The 15,792-nt window shown below is 42.3% G+C and overlaps 9 protein-coding genes across 9 annotated transcripts; all 9 read left to right on the forward strand.

Annotated features, from left to right (window-relative positions):
- Positions 1 to 845: 845 nt before the first annotated feature.
- Positions 846 to 1,553, forward strand: LSM04_008500 (uncharacterized protein; the record flags this gene model as incomplete). Its single annotated transcript, XM_067333558.1, has 1 exon — positions 846 to 1,553. The coding sequence occupies one exon, from the start codon at positions 846 to 848 to the stop codon at positions 1,551 to 1,553; it is 708 nt and encodes a 235-aa protein (XP_067190575.1).
- Positions 1,554 to 1,938: 385 nt separating this feature from the next.
- LSM04_006578 (B9 domain) lies at positions 1,939 to 3,462 on the forward strand (the record flags this gene model as incomplete). The annotated part of the gene is made up of 1 exon (XM_067333559.1): positions 1,939 to 3,462. The coding sequence occupies one exon, from the start codon at positions 1,939 to 1,941 to the stop codon at positions 3,460 to 3,462; it is 1,524 nt and encodes a 507-aa protein (XP_067190523.1).
- A 455-nt stretch (positions 3,463 to 3,917) lies between these two features.
- On the forward strand, positions 3,918 to 4,253 carry LSM04_005245 (uncharacterized protein; the record flags this gene model as incomplete). Its single annotated transcript, XM_067333561.1, has 1 exon — positions 3,918 to 4,253. One exon carries the CDS (start codon positions 3,918 to 3,920, stop codon positions 4,251 to 4,253), a length of 336 nt encoding a protein of 111 aa, XP_067190489.1.
- A 611-nt stretch (positions 4,254 to 4,864) lies between these two features.
- On the forward strand, positions 4,865 to 5,314 carry LSM04_007513 (uncharacterized protein; the record flags this gene model as incomplete). The annotated part of the gene is made up of 1 exon (XM_067333562.1): positions 4,865 to 5,314. The coding sequence occupies one exon, from the start codon at positions 4,865 to 4,867 to the stop codon at positions 5,312 to 5,314; it is 450 nt and encodes a 149-aa protein (XP_067190552.1).
- Positions 5,315 to 5,846: 532 nt separating this feature from the next.
- On the forward strand, positions 5,847 to 6,788 carry LSM04_001191 (zinc finger protein; the record flags this gene model as incomplete). The annotated part of the gene is made up of 1 exon (XM_067333563.1): positions 5,847 to 6,788. One exon carries the CDS (start codon positions 5,847 to 5,849, stop codon positions 6,786 to 6,788), a length of 942 nt encoding a protein of 313 aa, XP_067190398.1.
- Positions 6,789 to 8,827: 2,039 nt separating this feature from the next.
- On the forward strand, positions 8,828 to 9,631 carry LSM04_008107 (uncharacterized protein; the record flags this gene model as incomplete). Its single annotated transcript, XM_067333564.1, has 1 exon — positions 8,828 to 9,631. The coding sequence occupies one exon, from the start codon at positions 8,828 to 8,830 to the stop codon at positions 9,629 to 9,631; it is 804 nt and encodes a 267-aa protein (XP_067190564.1).
- Positions 9,632 to 9,984: 353 nt separating this feature from the next.
- On the forward strand, positions 9,985 to 10,860 carry LSM04_007682 (Vesicle transport v-SNARE; the record flags this gene model as incomplete). Its single annotated transcript, XM_067333565.1, has 1 exon — positions 9,985 to 10,860. The coding sequence occupies one exon, from the start codon at positions 9,985 to 9,987 to the stop codon at positions 10,858 to 10,860; it is 876 nt and encodes a 291-aa protein (XP_067190556.1).
- A 360-nt stretch (positions 10,861 to 11,220) lies between these two features.
- On the forward strand, positions 11,221 to 13,263 carry LSM04_006703 (uncharacterized protein; the record flags this gene model as incomplete). Its single annotated transcript, XM_067333566.1, has 1 exon — positions 11,221 to 13,263. The coding sequence occupies one exon, from the start codon at positions 11,221 to 11,223 to the stop codon at positions 13,261 to 13,263; it is 2,043 nt and encodes a 680-aa protein (XP_067190526.1).
- Positions 13,264 to 13,539: 276 nt separating this feature from the next.
- Positions 13,540 to 15,743, forward strand: LSM04_009422 (uncharacterized protein; the record flags this gene model as incomplete). The annotated part of the gene is made up of 2 exons (XM_067333567.1): positions 13,540 to 14,897; positions 14,954 to 15,743. The coding sequence occupies 2 exons, from the start codon at positions 13,540 to 13,542 to the stop codon at positions 15,741 to 15,743; spliced, it is 2,148 nt and encodes a 715-aa protein (XP_067190591.1).
- Positions 15,744 to 15,792: the final 49 nt, after the last annotated feature.

Raw genomic sequence — 15,792 nt, forward strand, 5'->3', positions numbered from 1 at the left:
CACTATGTATACTGAGAAATTTCTTTGTTTTTATTTGTGCACTTATCTGTATTATTAAATGAAATACCATTTTCCGGATGAAATGACGCAAGTCGTACCCTTTTTTGTTGTTTGTTATTCTGCTGTGTGGCGCTGTCTCGTTGCTGTTTTTGGTGTTCGCTTCACAGATGCTTCCTTTTTTTTATATCAGCATTTTTATGCTGCTGGAAATTTCTGTCTTTTTTTTTTCTTCTTCTTTTATTTTATCTTATGTGCATCTGTGATGACTGCTTTTGTGTATCTCTCTCTTTGTGTTTGTTTGTGTGGTATATGTGTGTATATGTTTATATATGAGTTTAAAGAGTGAAAGAAAGTCTTAGAGATAGAAAGAAGGAAAGAAAGAAGGGATGAATTGTGCCTGTACGTGTCTATGAAGACAGAAATATGTATGAGAAAATATCTTTATTTGCAGCGACTTGAATATATCTAATATATATTTTTTGTTTATGGGTGAAATTGGTGGCACAATTTTTATCCACATTTAAACAGATGGTTGCAAAGAGGAAAATAGCAAAAAAAAAAAAGAAAACACACACCCACACACAAATATATGCTCTCAATCGGATTTTTTTTTCACTATGCCTCTTATTGGCAATAAAACTGTTTTATACAATTTCTTCAATTTGATTATTCCCTTTTTTTTTTTGATCCGTTGGTAGAGTTTATACTTTTTCCCTCTGTTTTTTTCTCCATGTTCCTCTCTTCTTTATCTTTTTCTTTCTCTGTTTTAGGGGCCATCATTTTTGTTTCTTTTTTAAGTGTTAGATATCTGTGAGAAAAAAAAAAACAAAAGAAAAAGAAAATAAATGTCCTGCGGATTGGAATTGCCATTTCAATGGGATGATGGTAACTTTATTTCTCCTTTTGTTGTTAGCAGCGATGAGGCCCTCGCGGAGTTATCATCGTGGATATATAATACATTATTAATACAAGAGAAACCTCAATCGTCCAGTACTACACTGCGGCTTACAGATCTCGGCTGTGGTGATGGTCATGCTTTACTGTCTATATGTGCCCATCTGTTTGCCCTTCAAGGGACCGGTGACGATAATAATAATAGTAATAGTAATAATAATAATAATAATAATAATAATAATAATAATAATAATAATAATAATAATAATAATAATAATATTAATAATATTATCTCTTCACTGCAACTGCGAGTTGCCGGATTGGATCTTGATGAAACACTTATTAATGAAGCCAAACAACGTGTGTGTGGATTTACTGTTCCCGCACCACATCACCTTCGCTGTGTTTTTGAGGTGGCGGATGTGCGTTACTGTGAGACGGAGCGGTACTTTCCATTGGATGGGCATGATACACATGTGCTGTTTCTCTATTTATTACCGGAGGGATTAGATATTATTCGTGATAAATTACTCCAGGCGTTTCGTCGTGTTCAGTTTGTGGTATCAAACCGCTGGGAAGTGCCGTTTCTCTCCAAATGGAAAGTTGCACAGCTGCAGAGGATGCATGTCTATCAGTACAGTGGTGAGGAAGAATGTTGAATAATACGATACGAACTTTTTCAACTCAATCGAAGATACCGTTTTCTTAGTTTTACCTGGTGTAAGACGTGGATGCACTCTTTTGTTGTTATTTATTGGGTTATTGATTTATATATTTCTTTCCTCTTTATATATATATATATATATATATATATATATATATATATATTAATCTTTTTAAAATATAGGGGTGGAAAGGGGGAAGTTTTTTTTTTATATATACGTGTGATATTAGAAAAAAGAAAGCAAAGAAGAAAAAAGAAAGAGGGTAAACAAGACATCCTTGTTGCTCTAAGCTGTTACTATTACCAATACTACCATTCGTAGTATTAAATAGTGAGGGCGTTATACGACTAGCCCTCAATCGCAATAACAATAGCATAAAATGGATATTCTTCGCTTTTATTCAGCCCAACGGTATGCCTCACGTGTCTCCCTTTACGATCTCTCCTTCTGCATTACTGTTTGGCGTGCCCCACTTGTTGAGGAGGAACACACCGAGACTCTCTGCAGTGTGACTGTACCGTGGAATGGAAAAGTATTATCACCAGCAGAGAAACTTGAGATGATTCGTGCAGCGGCTTCTATGGCGGAGGGCAAAGATGTAAATCAGCGCGGTGAATCATCCGGTACGGGCGGCGAGGAGGATGAAATGGAAATGCCATCTGTGCAATCGCTCTTATTGGGAGGATCTGGACATGTTATACCCACAGCAGCGGAGGCAATGAAGGAATTACACGCCCAGTTGGAAAACCCGGAAAATGCCCTTTTCACGCGTCCTTCTAATGAGGATTACATTCACCAATCGGAGGCGGAGTGCCCGGTGGAACCGCCGCAGTGCCCGAGTCCACTGGCCGCCGTGATTCTACGGCAACACCGAAAACAACATCGGCCAAGTAATAAAATGTACTTTATGTGGGCTGTTGGGAGGATTGTGGGGGCCGCTGGAAATTCATTAAATGATATGCGATGGGAGGGGGAGGAACGGGTTATTTGCACTATTGCTGCAGAACAAAGTGAGATGTACTTTACGGCTAAACCATCTATTAATGAAACACACACATTGTATGTGGATTCCCTTCACGTGTACTCTTTTAATATTACTGTAACTACAACAGAGGATTCAAATACTATATCATCTAAAATACCAAATCTTATTCGAAAAATAAATAGAATTTCACTTAGCGCACAGGACAAACTAAATTTGACACATAATGCTAGAAGGGATGCATTACAACGTATGCTTCTACAACAAGCCATTCCCTTGAGGAGTGAAGAAGTAGGAACAGATAGTGTGGTAAAGCATACGCCTAACAGTAGCAGTACCTTTACGCAGTCACCGTCTAAAGGGTCGGTGCGTTATCACATATATGGCACTCTTGAGAGATGTATTGGAGTACCAGAAGATGGATTGTTCTTGCGTTGTCAATGGCAATATGGAAACGTAGACAGATATAATGAAGAATCAGAGAATGTTATCTTCACTACACAACTAGCCTCTTCCGGTATTATTATTGTGGACGACTTTATTCCACTTCCTGTGCATACATTTAATGTACCATTTGAGTACCACTTTGAAGAGCGAGTGGAAACCACACTGCGGCTCATTATAACCGTATACAGTGATGAAGGTGTGGGTGCACAACAGACGCCTGTTGGATACACCGCCCTCACGGTGCCGCATTTTATACCGGGCCGTCATACACTGCGAGCAGCACTGTGGCGACCGCGGCCTACGGGTCGTGAGTTTCTGCGCAGTGCATTTGTGGGCGGTGGACCGTCGCTTGTGGATGCACGTGATGCGGCACCGTGTGGGACTGGCGGTATTTCAGTGAAACACGGTATGTTAACAGAGTCTACAGGGGAGATTGAAGTGCGACTGATGGTGCTGCAGCATAGGCATCAATGATAATGATTACCACACAATTTGAGAATGGTAATAATAATAGCTGTGGGATTCACTCTTGTGTGTGTGTGTGTTTGGTTTTGCCAGAGATTTATAGAAGTGAGGATAGTTGTGGGATCGCTGTGTATAGTGTTATCTTTTATTTAGTTCTTATTTACACGTTTGCGTTTTTTTTTTTTTGTTAAAGCATATGCTTCGCACACCAAAGAAACTTCTCTCTGAGGTGTACTAGCGGCTTATATAAAGATAATAATATATATATGTATTTATCATCTCCATGCTTGTATAGTGGTTTCACGTGTTCTTGGTATTTTATTATCTATTGCAAATTTTAATTTAAATTGTATTCTTTTTCCTTTTCTTTTGTTACCAAAACAAACGAAACAAAAATAAACTAAAAATAAAACATATAAAGGCCGAAGAAAAATACAACTAGTCCCACTATTAACTCAACTGCAATGAGTGTGGGTTCATACAAACGATCGCACGGGGAGCCGTCCTTCTCGCAGGCGTCTGTCGCCCCGCACATCCCCGCGCTGCTGCGGCCGCAGTTTCGCGTAATTTCCTCAGATGATATGAAGGCCATTGAACGGCGATTGTTATACACAGAAAAGGTGAAACAGCGGGAAGACGTTATTGCAGAGCGCTGTGCACAACACCGGCAACAACAAGAGGAGGAAGCACAACGGCGTATGGAGAGAATAGAGCGAAGAGCCGCACGACAGGCACATGCAGCAGGAATAGTGGAGGAACGTCGACTGCGGGCAGAGTTTTTGGGATTAGGTCGTCTGTGAAGAATATTTCTTTCTGTTTGTTTTTTGTTATATATTCTTGGTATTGTGTGATCTGCTTTATTTTTCGCTCTTTTTCGCTGTAGATGGTTTGAGTTTTTTTTTTTTAGAAATATGAACCCTGCTGTATTGAACAGGGAGACTCCATAGAGAAACGTATGCGATTGAGGTAAATTTGACATTATTTTGGACCCAGCATATTTATACTTTCACCTATATCTGTAGTGTATACCCATCTTGATGTTCATATAGTTTATGGTTGCTCGTGTGTATTATTTCTCATTTTCGTGCTTTCTTGTATAATTAATTAAAACAAAAAAAAGGAAAGAAAACAAATAAATAAAAAGACTGTTACAGTGACAGTATACTAATACAACTAGCAACAGGGAGAAAAGGAGGTTTGATCCCCTTTAGTAGTAGTGCTGGTATAAGTGTATAAGACGTAAAGGTCTGTCTAGACAGCAACTATCTGTGTTGGGTTGTGTAAAAGACACCTTGACCGTCTTGCACTGAACCATCACATTAGATTAAAGGAGTAAAATAAAATAAATAGAGAGAGAGAGAGAAAGAAAGAGAAAAAAAATAAAAATAAAAACACACAAGAGTGTTGTACAATGACTAATTATAATGAACCCGCCCGTGTGAATCAGTATGACTCCACTACGTATACGCGAAAAGGTCAAACGACTCGCGTTGTAATTCGCGAAAAGCCATTTATTAAATCGCGTACGCAGCGACTCGTAGACTTCCTTCGCCCTTCTATCCGTACTGGCTTTAACGTTGTACAGGGATTTGAGCTTGCAAAGGTGATGGCCTGTATTGTCTTTCCTGTATTCATGATGCTCTACTGGAAGCGGGTGCAGAAGGGACTTCCCGATCGCTGGGAAGGTCAATTCAGCGGTTTGCAACACAGACAATTGAAGGAAGAAGTTCAACAGGAACAGGAACGGGAGACTGACTACTTTACAATTATTGATACATTTAAAGAAAGACGAGAGAAGGCGCTAAAAAAGAAACAGATGGAAGTGATGGGAGTAAATGTAAACTCTTCCAAGACAGTATGAGAAATTAACTGTTTTTTTTTGTTTTTTTGTTTGTTTGTTTGTTCTTGCTGGTTTGTTGTGTCGTTCTTTTTGTCATGTTCTTATACTGTATATCTGTTCTTTGCAGGACCTCTCTTTATCTCTACCGTTTTTCAACACATGGTGGATTTTTCTTTCTTTCTTTTTGTCATTTATGTGTTTTACTTCCTACTGGAACTGCTACTCCACCTTTTTCCTCTGTATTCTGCTTGGGGAGAAGGGGTCTCTGTATTCACTTACTTCATCCTTGCTCTTATTTTTATTGTTATTCTATTTTTCTTTTTTCTATCTCTTTCTCTCTCTCTCTCTCTCTTTTTTTTTTTCCCCCTTCATAGTCGTTTTTTTTTATTCTTATTTTTGCTCTTTCTATTTTTCCGTCCTTCTTTTTTTTTAAATTATCAGCGCTTTTATTTTGCCTTTTTTTCTGTTTTTGTGTTTCTGTGGTGTACACTGTGGTGGGATAAGACTATACCACTCAGTGTCTGTCATTATTTCTCGCCCTGTGTGTGAGTTGATGCGAGGTAGCAACAGCTCCAAGAGAGCACGCAGTGAATCCATGGAAAGTAGTTCCAGCAGCAGCAACAGCAACAATAATAATAACAACAATAACAATACGAACGTCGGCGGCACAAATAACATGAATTCGGATAATACGCGCAGTACACCGACACCGACACCGACAACGCAGCCCAGTTCTACGAATGCCGCACCCCCACGTGATACGGCGCTTGAGGAACAAATGGAAAGACTGGACGTTGACGAGGACTTCAAAGCCTCACTGCGCAGTATGTCACCTAATTCGAGAAGGGAGGTGATAGATGATGTGATACGCACACAACAAGCTGAACATCTTTATCGTTCACTTCGCCTTGCTGCTCAATTGGCTCCTTTTCGTTTGTCCACCCCACATGGAGGTCTTCCAGACATGGCGGCGATGAACGTGGGTGATGACAGCAGTGATGGAGAGACAGAGGTGTCAGTGCAGCCACAACAACAACAACAACCGAGTGGAACTGGTGGCTTACAGCACGAGGCTTTCATACATCCAGCGGCGTTGGGTTTATCACTGTTTGAGCGTATGCAATCATCCCGCATCCCCGGTGAAGACTATATGGATTTAATCAGTGTTATTGGTGAACTTGTTGCCCGACGTAATCTTGGTATCACGCAGGACATTGATGACATGTCGTATGAGCAGCTGCTCGAGCTGCAGGAGCGTATTGGGTATGTGAGCAAAGGAATAACAAAAGAACAGATACGGGAGTGTCTGTGTGATGTTGCACGGCCGAGTGATGGGACATGTGTGGTTTGTCAAGGCGAATGGGAAGAAGGTGATGCCGCTGGTGAACCGGCGGTGGAACTGAAGACATGTCATCATATATTTCACCGTGCTTGTATTGAACAGTGGTTGGGATCTAACAAGACATGCCCTGTCTGTAAGCAGGAAGTGGTGTAGTGAAATATCTGTTTATGTTTATGAGTAGGGGAGTGCGAGGATGGGTGTGTCAATGTTAATAGTGTGTATGTATGTATGTATGTATGTATGCGTGCAGGCAGTGGAGTAAGAAGGGGACGAATTTGAAAGGGGAAAAAGAGGGCCAGAACGATGGATGTGAGTGTCACGACTGATGAGTGGTATATTCATACGTTACCGGATTGCCTTTTTTCATTTATTTTACATATTCGCGGCACCTAGAGAACATATCATTGGTTGTGCTAAGCTTACAATCCATACAAGAGTTTTTTCTTTTTTTCCCCCCTAATGTAGTGTACACGCCCTTACTTGGTCTACGCAGTTTCACTCACTCACTTTTCTAATGCAGGGCCAAACAGAGAAACTCGCGAGGGAAAAAGGGGATAAATGTTGAAAGTGATTCGATACATACAAACTATTAGACTAAATACACTATTAAATGTCCATCCTGAGGAGGAAATATGCAGCAAAACAAAGGAATAGGTACACGGAGGGGTAATCTCCAATTGAAAGTGATGATGATAACAAGATAAAAAAAAGTATAGAAGTGGAGGACTATATATTTCTCTCTCTCTGTTGTTTATATATATGCGTCTGAGAAAAATGTTAATTTACATTATTCTTTGTTTTTCTTGTTTTTCATTTCAAAGATTTTTTAAATTTATTTACGTATTGTTCATCACCTGGATAGAAATAGACAAAAAAAAAAAAAGCAAATGTTGTGTGTTTGCTGAGTGCTGTGTGAAGTGGGAGGCAAAAAATAGTAAGGAAGAATAATAAAAAAAATGTTGTGATGGTTTTTACTATGAGTAGGCAATCAATGGAAGTGTGTTGAATGAAGAGTGGGAGAACGGGTATAAGAGAAACAGAAATGGTAAATGCAGTTGTCACGTTGTGGGTGATCCAAGTTAGCAGAAAAGGAGGAAAAGGAGAAAAAAGGAAAACTAAATAAGAATCACATAAGAAAAAGAAAGATGAAGGTCAGTAAATATGAAAGAGAATAGAAGCAAGCAAACAGAGTATATATACAACTAAAACACAAAAATAAAACAACAAGGACGAAATGGACAGAATGAGGGAAACAAATGTAATATATATATATATATATATATATATATATAGCTTCTGTTGATGAAGAAATTCGGTATTTTTCTTCTTTTTTAATGGCTAGCAGACTCTTTTGTTTTTTACCTCTGACTTTGTTTCCTGAACTTTATCCCTTGCTTTTCTTTCTGTCTAACTCTAACTCTTCATCTTTCACCCCTTTTGGGAATTCGCGTACACATTTCCATACATGTATACACGCTTATATATGTTATAGACGTATATAAGCGTGTATACATATATGTATGCCAGTTTTTTTTCTTTTGTTCGTTTTAGCTCATTTTAATATTCCCACGGATTTCTTTTTTTTGTTTTGATATTCTGCGGAGGCGGCTGCAGAGTGATTTAACAGCACTCATCCATGAGGATAAAAACCGGAGGACTCAGACTCTTTTAGAAGTCAAAATAAGTGAAATAATAAAAAGGAAAAATGAAAAGTAAACATAGAGAAGAATGGAAAGAGATTATCTCCATTTTCTCTTTCCCCGGTTTGTCTCATACGGATAGTGCTGCAGAAGATCGAAAGAGAAATAAAATCAACAAAAAAAGGAGAGAGGGAAACGTTGTGTAGAAAACAATGACATGAAAACAAAAAAGAATGAAAAAAAAGAGAAACAACAATCAACGCCAGAAAAGGAAAAGAAAAATGATCTGCTACTGGCAATCGATCACCCATATAATTATATATATATATATATATATATCTCTATCTATCTACCTATCTATCCCTTTCTATTTCCTTTTTTTCCCTATTTTCATGTTTTAATAAATATCAAAGGAATTGTCTGTCTCTCTGTCTTCATTTCCTTCCCTATATGACTAAAATGTATTTTTTTTTTCTTCATTGGACGGAACTGTTTTCTTCTTTTTTATTTATTTATTATTGGGTTAATTGAATCTCACATGGAAGGGTGATCATGACGTCTGGTCTGTTTGCGTCGTACGTAGAGGACTTCAATGAGAGTGTACAGCGACTGGAGGCGACGGCGCAGAGTCTACGCGACTCAATGAAGACCCAACCCAACGATGAACAACAACAACAACAACATTCTCATATATCAACAACATCAGAAACATCGCCAGTAGCAGTATCCGTTAGTACGGGAGAACAACAAGTCGTGCATGACTCAGTAAACCGCGCACAGCAGATGCACGTGCTGCAGCAAGGTATAGCACACCTGCGTGATCTCATTACGAGTATGTCGTACGAGAGCAATGATGTCACGGAAGCAACCGCCCAGCAGGAGGCAAAGCGGCAGGTGGCGGAGTGCAAGCAGCGCGTTGTGGGGATGGAGAAGGAAATGGCGCGGCTGCGGCAGGAGACGCGGGAGGCCGACAGACGTGACCTTCTCTCAGGCAACGGCTATGCGAACAGAAGTAATCACAACAACGGCATATTGGATGATGTGCAGGATGAAAATAGAACGCGTATGCTGGACAATACATCGCGACTGCGCGGCGGTACGGCGTTGCTGCAGAAGGCGGAGTCACTACTGCATGGCGCACAGGACACCGGCACCGCCACATTGAATACACTTCGTACACAGACGGAAACAATAAAACATATTCGAAGTACTATCCATGATGCAGATGCAGAGGTGATGGACTCACGACGGATTGTTAATCGCATGCAGAGCACAGCATTAAAGCATAAATTGATTCTGATTGGGATTATTGTAGCCTTGTTGTTTCTTATTGTAGGATTTATTGTAATCCGGTAGGGATAAACAGTTGAGGAGGTTGTATATTTTTTTTTCCTTTTTTTTTCTGTTTCTTAGTTTTCATCTGCATTGTTGCTCCTACTATATTTTATGTTATATATGTTTCTGTGTATATGTAAACATATACATATGCAGCACTGTATGTGAGAGTAGTTCACTATTATTTCTTAATACATACTATATATGTATTATTTTCTATTTTTTTTATACCTCCTTTTTCTACTCTTTCTTTGAATATTCTTTTCTCTCTCCACAAGCCTCCTTCTTAATTGAAAAGCAAGCCAATACAACAGAAACAAAAGGAAAATAAAAACAAAAAAAGTAGTGCAAAATCAAGAGTTGTAGTTATTATCATGTCAACATTATTTCAGAGCTATGAGGAAGAGTACCGTGATGTTGTTAAGAACATACGTGATGGAATTAGCGAACTGCGTGCGACACTTCACCGCGGCGCTGCAGACGGCCGCCAAAACAACCACAACGCTGCTGCTCCTGCAGTACCCGCAACGGGGCCGGGCAGCCGTCTGCAGCGCGGTTCGCATCTCGCCACACTCATGGCGCAAGTGAAGGAGCTGCTGAACAACATGGAGTATGAGTGCAACGACGTAGCGGTGGAGCAGCGGCCGCTGTTGAAGGAGCGACTCGTGGACTTCAGGAAGAATGCACGTGGATTAGAGGAGGAGATTGCGAAGCTCCGCGCGGAGTGCGCCGCCGCCGATCGTGAGGATCTCATGGGCGCCACGGCGAAGAAGGGAACTGCCGCGGAGACTGCAGCGGGCACCAGCAGTGCACTCGGCCTCGATGATGAGACGGCCAGGCACCGACTGCAGATGATGCAGAACACACAGAGAGTGAAACAGGCATCCAACACACTGTTGCGAGCAGAGAAATTGCTGAACGAGACGGAGGAGACAGGTGCGGCGGCACTGGGGAACTTACGCACCCAGACAGAGACACTGCATCGTATTAATGTCACCACCATTGAGGTGAATGAGGAGATATCAGAGGCACGTAAAATTCTCACACGCATGCATCGTACAATGGTGAAACATAAGCTAATGCTGGTTGGTATAATTCTCATGTTGTTATTTCTAATATTTGTCGCACTGTATGTGTCGGTATCAAGGAATGAACGACAGAAACAGGTACAACCGACGCAGAACTCAACTGATGCCCCTTCTTTACCTTCATGGAGTCCTGGTTCTGGTGGTGGAGTTCCTACCGAGTGAAGGCTTCTCTTCTTAATTACTTAACTGTTTAATTCCAGTATTGTGCATTTGTGTTTGTTTCCCCCACCCTCCTTCTACCACTTCATTCATCTTTCTCTTTCTCTCGTGTACTTCATTTCAAATACGTGGGCAGGCCTCTACGTACGATGAATTTTCGTGTTTTTTTTTCTCGGCCGTTCTTGTTATTACCGTCTTGGATTTCTGCATCATTTACATAATAATAATAATAATAATAATAATAATAATAATAATAATAATAATAATAATAATAATAATAAACACGTAAATCCTGTTTTTCTTTTCCTTTTACCTAAACATGAACATTCTTACAGCATTTTTTTTTTTTTGCGAGAATAGTGAATGCATCTTGACAATTCGGTTAAGGCGTCTGAGGTTGTAACTTCTACACATTGTGCGGTGTATGAAAAGCTCTTACAGGCATTAGTGCATGAGCGTGAAGCCATCAATAATGCGTATAATGCGCTTATCAAAATAGTGAGTGATGATCCAAACAAAATAGAGAATAACACTGTCAGTATCAATAGCATTAATTCCAGGTGTAAACATACTGCACTCGTGATTCATGGCCTAGCTGGTCTGGTACGTTTTATGTTTGAACGACTACTTCATCATACAATAAATTCATCTGTTAGTTTTGCCCAGGAGAGTGGGGCGTTTGGGAATGCACAGTGTACAGAAGCAGTGAAAGCACTGCGTGAGGCAATAAAGATGAGACCACGTGTACAAAACAAAAGAATAAGAGATACACCGCTTCATGACGATCCTACATCCGTTGAAGGGAAAGAAATATCGGGACACTCAAAAAAACATGCAACACCGTACGTTTTCGCTATATCTTCCCATTATGACTGGGGTGCGCAGTGTGATATTATGGGGCTTATAACGCGCGGTCTTAATAGAACAGCCGTTGTACTTCGAAAGTGCGGGGATATCAGTGAGAACATTTCAGCATTGCAGTTTGGATGTCATGTTCTTCTCTCACCACATCCCCCCAATGCGTTATGTGTACTCCCACAATTAACAAGGGAACATCTGCAAGAGTATGTGCAACCTCGTGTTAATAATAACGGTAATTGGTCAGAATCGCAGCAGAAACAACAACAAGAACGGTATGATACATCAGAGGAAAGTGATGAAATAGATGATGAACTCGATGCATTGTTACATGCACTAGACGTCAAGGCACGTGGTAGTCCTACATTGACGGAAACCTCAATATCTCTAAACAGTCTAGTGAATTCCACAGATGTTGTGCCTCGTGATGTTTTGCGTGGCTCATTTCCGTCATTTGTTGTGCAAACAACAGCATCAGACGATGATAGTGGAGACTCTGTCGCCTGGAATAGTTTAGGTGATGAGAATAAACAGCTATATACGCACATACCAAAACGAGCACGCCTAGACTCTTTTACAGGGTCATACCCTCACTCTAAAGCGGTCGTTACATCCCAACAGGAATTTCGTTATCAACAGGAGCAAGAACAACCTTCGCAAGTTATTCAATATCAGTACGATTTGCCCTCCCATGGGAGAGCATCTGCAACTGAGGAAGAGATGGGGGGATCTGACTTTGATCCCGCTGAGTGGTGTTTTCAGATTAGCATGTCGCTGAGGGAAAAGAAAGGAGAAATATCAAAAGCCATTCGTCGTTTAGGTAGCTCTGTTGACCACAGTAGTGCGTATAACCCCAATACAACACACCTTGTCGTTGCAGAGGGAGTGATGGAGCGTACGGAGAAGTACTTGGGCTGTTGCGCCGCACTCAAGTACATTGTGCCGCCACGTTTTGTTTATGACTCAATCACGCACGGCCGGTGGCTCGTCAGGCGTATGCATGAATACGATAGAAACCCTCTGCGTCGCCTCGATTCTCATAGCCATAATAACAAGAGCAAGATCAACAGTAACAATCCAATGAATGAACTGCGATCAACGCTGCCCCCACCGTTCTGCGGTTGGCGTGTGGTGCTCTTCACCTCCGCTCCTTTTGTGGCCGCTGGTGTCATTGCGGTGCTGCGAGCTGGCGGCTGCGAGGACATCACCTCCTTTGTATTCGAAAACACGACGACGACCACCGCCGTTGTGCGTGGGGATAAGACCCATCCACTCACTTCTTCCCCCGCTGCGCCGGACGGCAACGACGCGTGTGTGCGGGCCGCCTCTCATGTTTTGGTGGAGTGCCGCGAAGTGTCGCCGGCGGGCCGTTTCCGCCTCCCCGCGTGGTTTCCGGCGGGACTCCCCGACCGCCTCCCGCTCTTCCCCCTCGAACTCCTCCACCACGTTCTCTGCCACAGCCACACAACACCGTTCGACCACACAGGCGCCCTCCGCGACGAGCGGCTTCTCCCGCCAGCCTGCCGCGTGGAGCCGACTTGTGGGTGATCGACCTGCAACATCGATGGGAAATAAGTACAACAAATCCATAGAATCTTGCATTTGGGGCAGAAGTGCACAAACACCAGCCACAACAAGAAAAAACGAAAATTAATAATAATAATAATAATAATAACAGCATTAGACATAGTAAGCTCTCTTTTGTATGAGGTGGCAACTTACGTTGGAAGTGGTGCTCTTTTTTTTTTTTTTCTTTTCCTTTCTCCACAGAATAGCCTCAAGCAAACCACCACCAAGAAGTAATCAAACAAACCAAGCAGCATAATGGAGTTGATGAACACAGGAAGAGTACAATCAATGCAGCTGCAGTCTTGTGACGTGCAAGAAGCGTACTACGTGCGTAACGACACACACAACGTGATGCCCTCTGAGCATTCTGGGGCATCTGGAACACGGCATCGATGGGTGAGTGAGAAGAATAGAACGACATCACTGTTGCATCAAAGGCTGTCGTTGTCACGGGTGCTGCATGTCCTTGTGGTGTTATGGCTACTGTTTGGGCCAAACTCATTTCTCTGCTATGCCGAAGCTGCTGACACAAATGGTATTTTAACAACCATTACCAGTTGCTTTCCTAGTGTGGTGATCTCCCCCAGTCAAAAAACATACTACTGTGAGGTGGATAATGTCAGTCCTCTGAGTAACTTGACTCTGACAGCTGGGTATTACACTCCTGAAGGAAGACTTATTTCTGGATGGCCAGCTTCTCTTGTGAATGGAACAAATCTCATTGCATTTGTGCCTGATCGTGGAGCTGCTTCAGGGAGTATGAGTCTTGTCATTACACGTGAATCCACGACTGAACTTCCTGCAAATAAGCCAATATCTAATAATTTCACCATGAACTTTGTGAATTCTGGGGAAACAAGAGCATCATTTACTTCCAACAGTGCCTATTATGGGTTGAAGGCCATGTTGGAGACAAACTTCCCAAATACCAATGACATTCAGAACTACCTGCTGGTTCCCCCTCAGTCAGACTGTGAGGACATTGCAACACACTGTACTGCTGCTGCTGGATGCTACAGATGGACGACTTCTACATTCCTTCCTGCCCCTGGGAAGTATTCACTGTGCTTAACAGCGAGGGGATGGCGAGGCCACTACCTGCGGTGGGGTGCAGTTCCCCTCGAGGTGAATGTGCTGGTGTTGACCACACTGTATATGAACACTCTTGGGGGCAACAAAATTTTGTTTCAGGATGCAATGACGGGTTCGAATGTGACTGGAATGAAGAATGTGTTTCTAGTGAAGTGCCCAGAGAATGGGTGCCCGCGCGTGAAGGTAAACAGTGGTGATCAGGTATTGAGTGTTGATATGTGCACTGGGCCCGATAACAGTGATCGTGTATACTTGTCTGCTGAGGGTGGTCCTTTCTCTGCAACAGTTGGTGACTATGCCGCCTGCACGGATTTCGGTACAGGTGTTGGTATTTCCCCCGCTGCACTTCCAGTAAGAATACTGCAGGATCCCTTTGTTTTCAATGTCACTGTGCACGCTAAAGTGTTGGCGACGATTGGTGTGCAGGGGGGTGACCTTTCATGGAGGCAGGAACCATATGAAGTGTGTGCGGTGTTGCCTAATACACCGTGTGAGTCTGTGAGTACGGCTCAAGATTCTGTGTGTGTGTGGAGAGTACCTCCCCAAATTCCCCATCTGTTGATATTGATACCTCGAGTCTCTACAATAGGTATGGATTGGGTGCTGAGAATGTGACCTTCTGCTTTGTTGCATCTACTAAGACTCTTAACGGTCGCCGTTATGTTTGGTCGCGTGATGTGAGGAAACCCTTTCTGCACGACGGTGACTCAGCGGTGATACCAAGGTCCAAGAGATGGTCTGTTGGTGCCATTGTTGGTATTGTTTTTGGGGTTCTGGGTTTTCTTGTTATTTTGGCTCTCATTCTGTTATATCTGCTGTGGTGGCGACCCAAAAAACGGAGAGAAAAGGCTCAGGAAGACACTGCAGAGTCTCGGTCTGCACGTAGAGCAGCCGCAGTGGAGACAACTCTGAACCCTCTCACAAATCCTCCTGGTGTTGCTGCAGTATCCAAAAATGCAGTGTCTCCTGTGCAGGGTAATGTTAACACCAAGAATACTGTCGATGTACTTGGTAACCAAGTGGGGAGGAGTGACGTTGTGGCCACTGAACAAGAGATGAGTGAAACACCTGCACATCTGCGCGACACAAGTGCATCATGTATTTTTCCCTTTCGTACAGTATTTGATGATGATAGTGGTCCTGATGGGGAAACTTTAGAGGAACGAGAGAGGAGATATCAGCAGATTCTGAATGGTCCGTCAATTACAAAGAGGTGGAGATTGATTGAAAAGTATCGTGCATTATGGGGTATTCCCCCGGCGCCTCCGCTAACCCCGAGTGAACGTGAGGATCTACACGCTGCAGTTGATCGTCTCCTACGAAGGAAGCGACGGATGCGCAGACGAGGAAGGCGTGAAGAAGAATGATTAGCTATTGTGTTTTCCTGCGTGAGTGGTCTGATATACATGAGTGGGG

This window comes from Trypanosoma melophagium, assembly GCF_022059095.1.
Source record: "Trypanosoma melophagium isolate St. Kilda chromosome Unknown ctg27segment0, whole genome shotgun sequence".
Classification (NCBI taxonomy): domain Eukaryota; phylum Euglenozoa; class Kinetoplastea; order Trypanosomatida; family Trypanosomatidae; genus Trypanosoma; species Trypanosoma melophagium.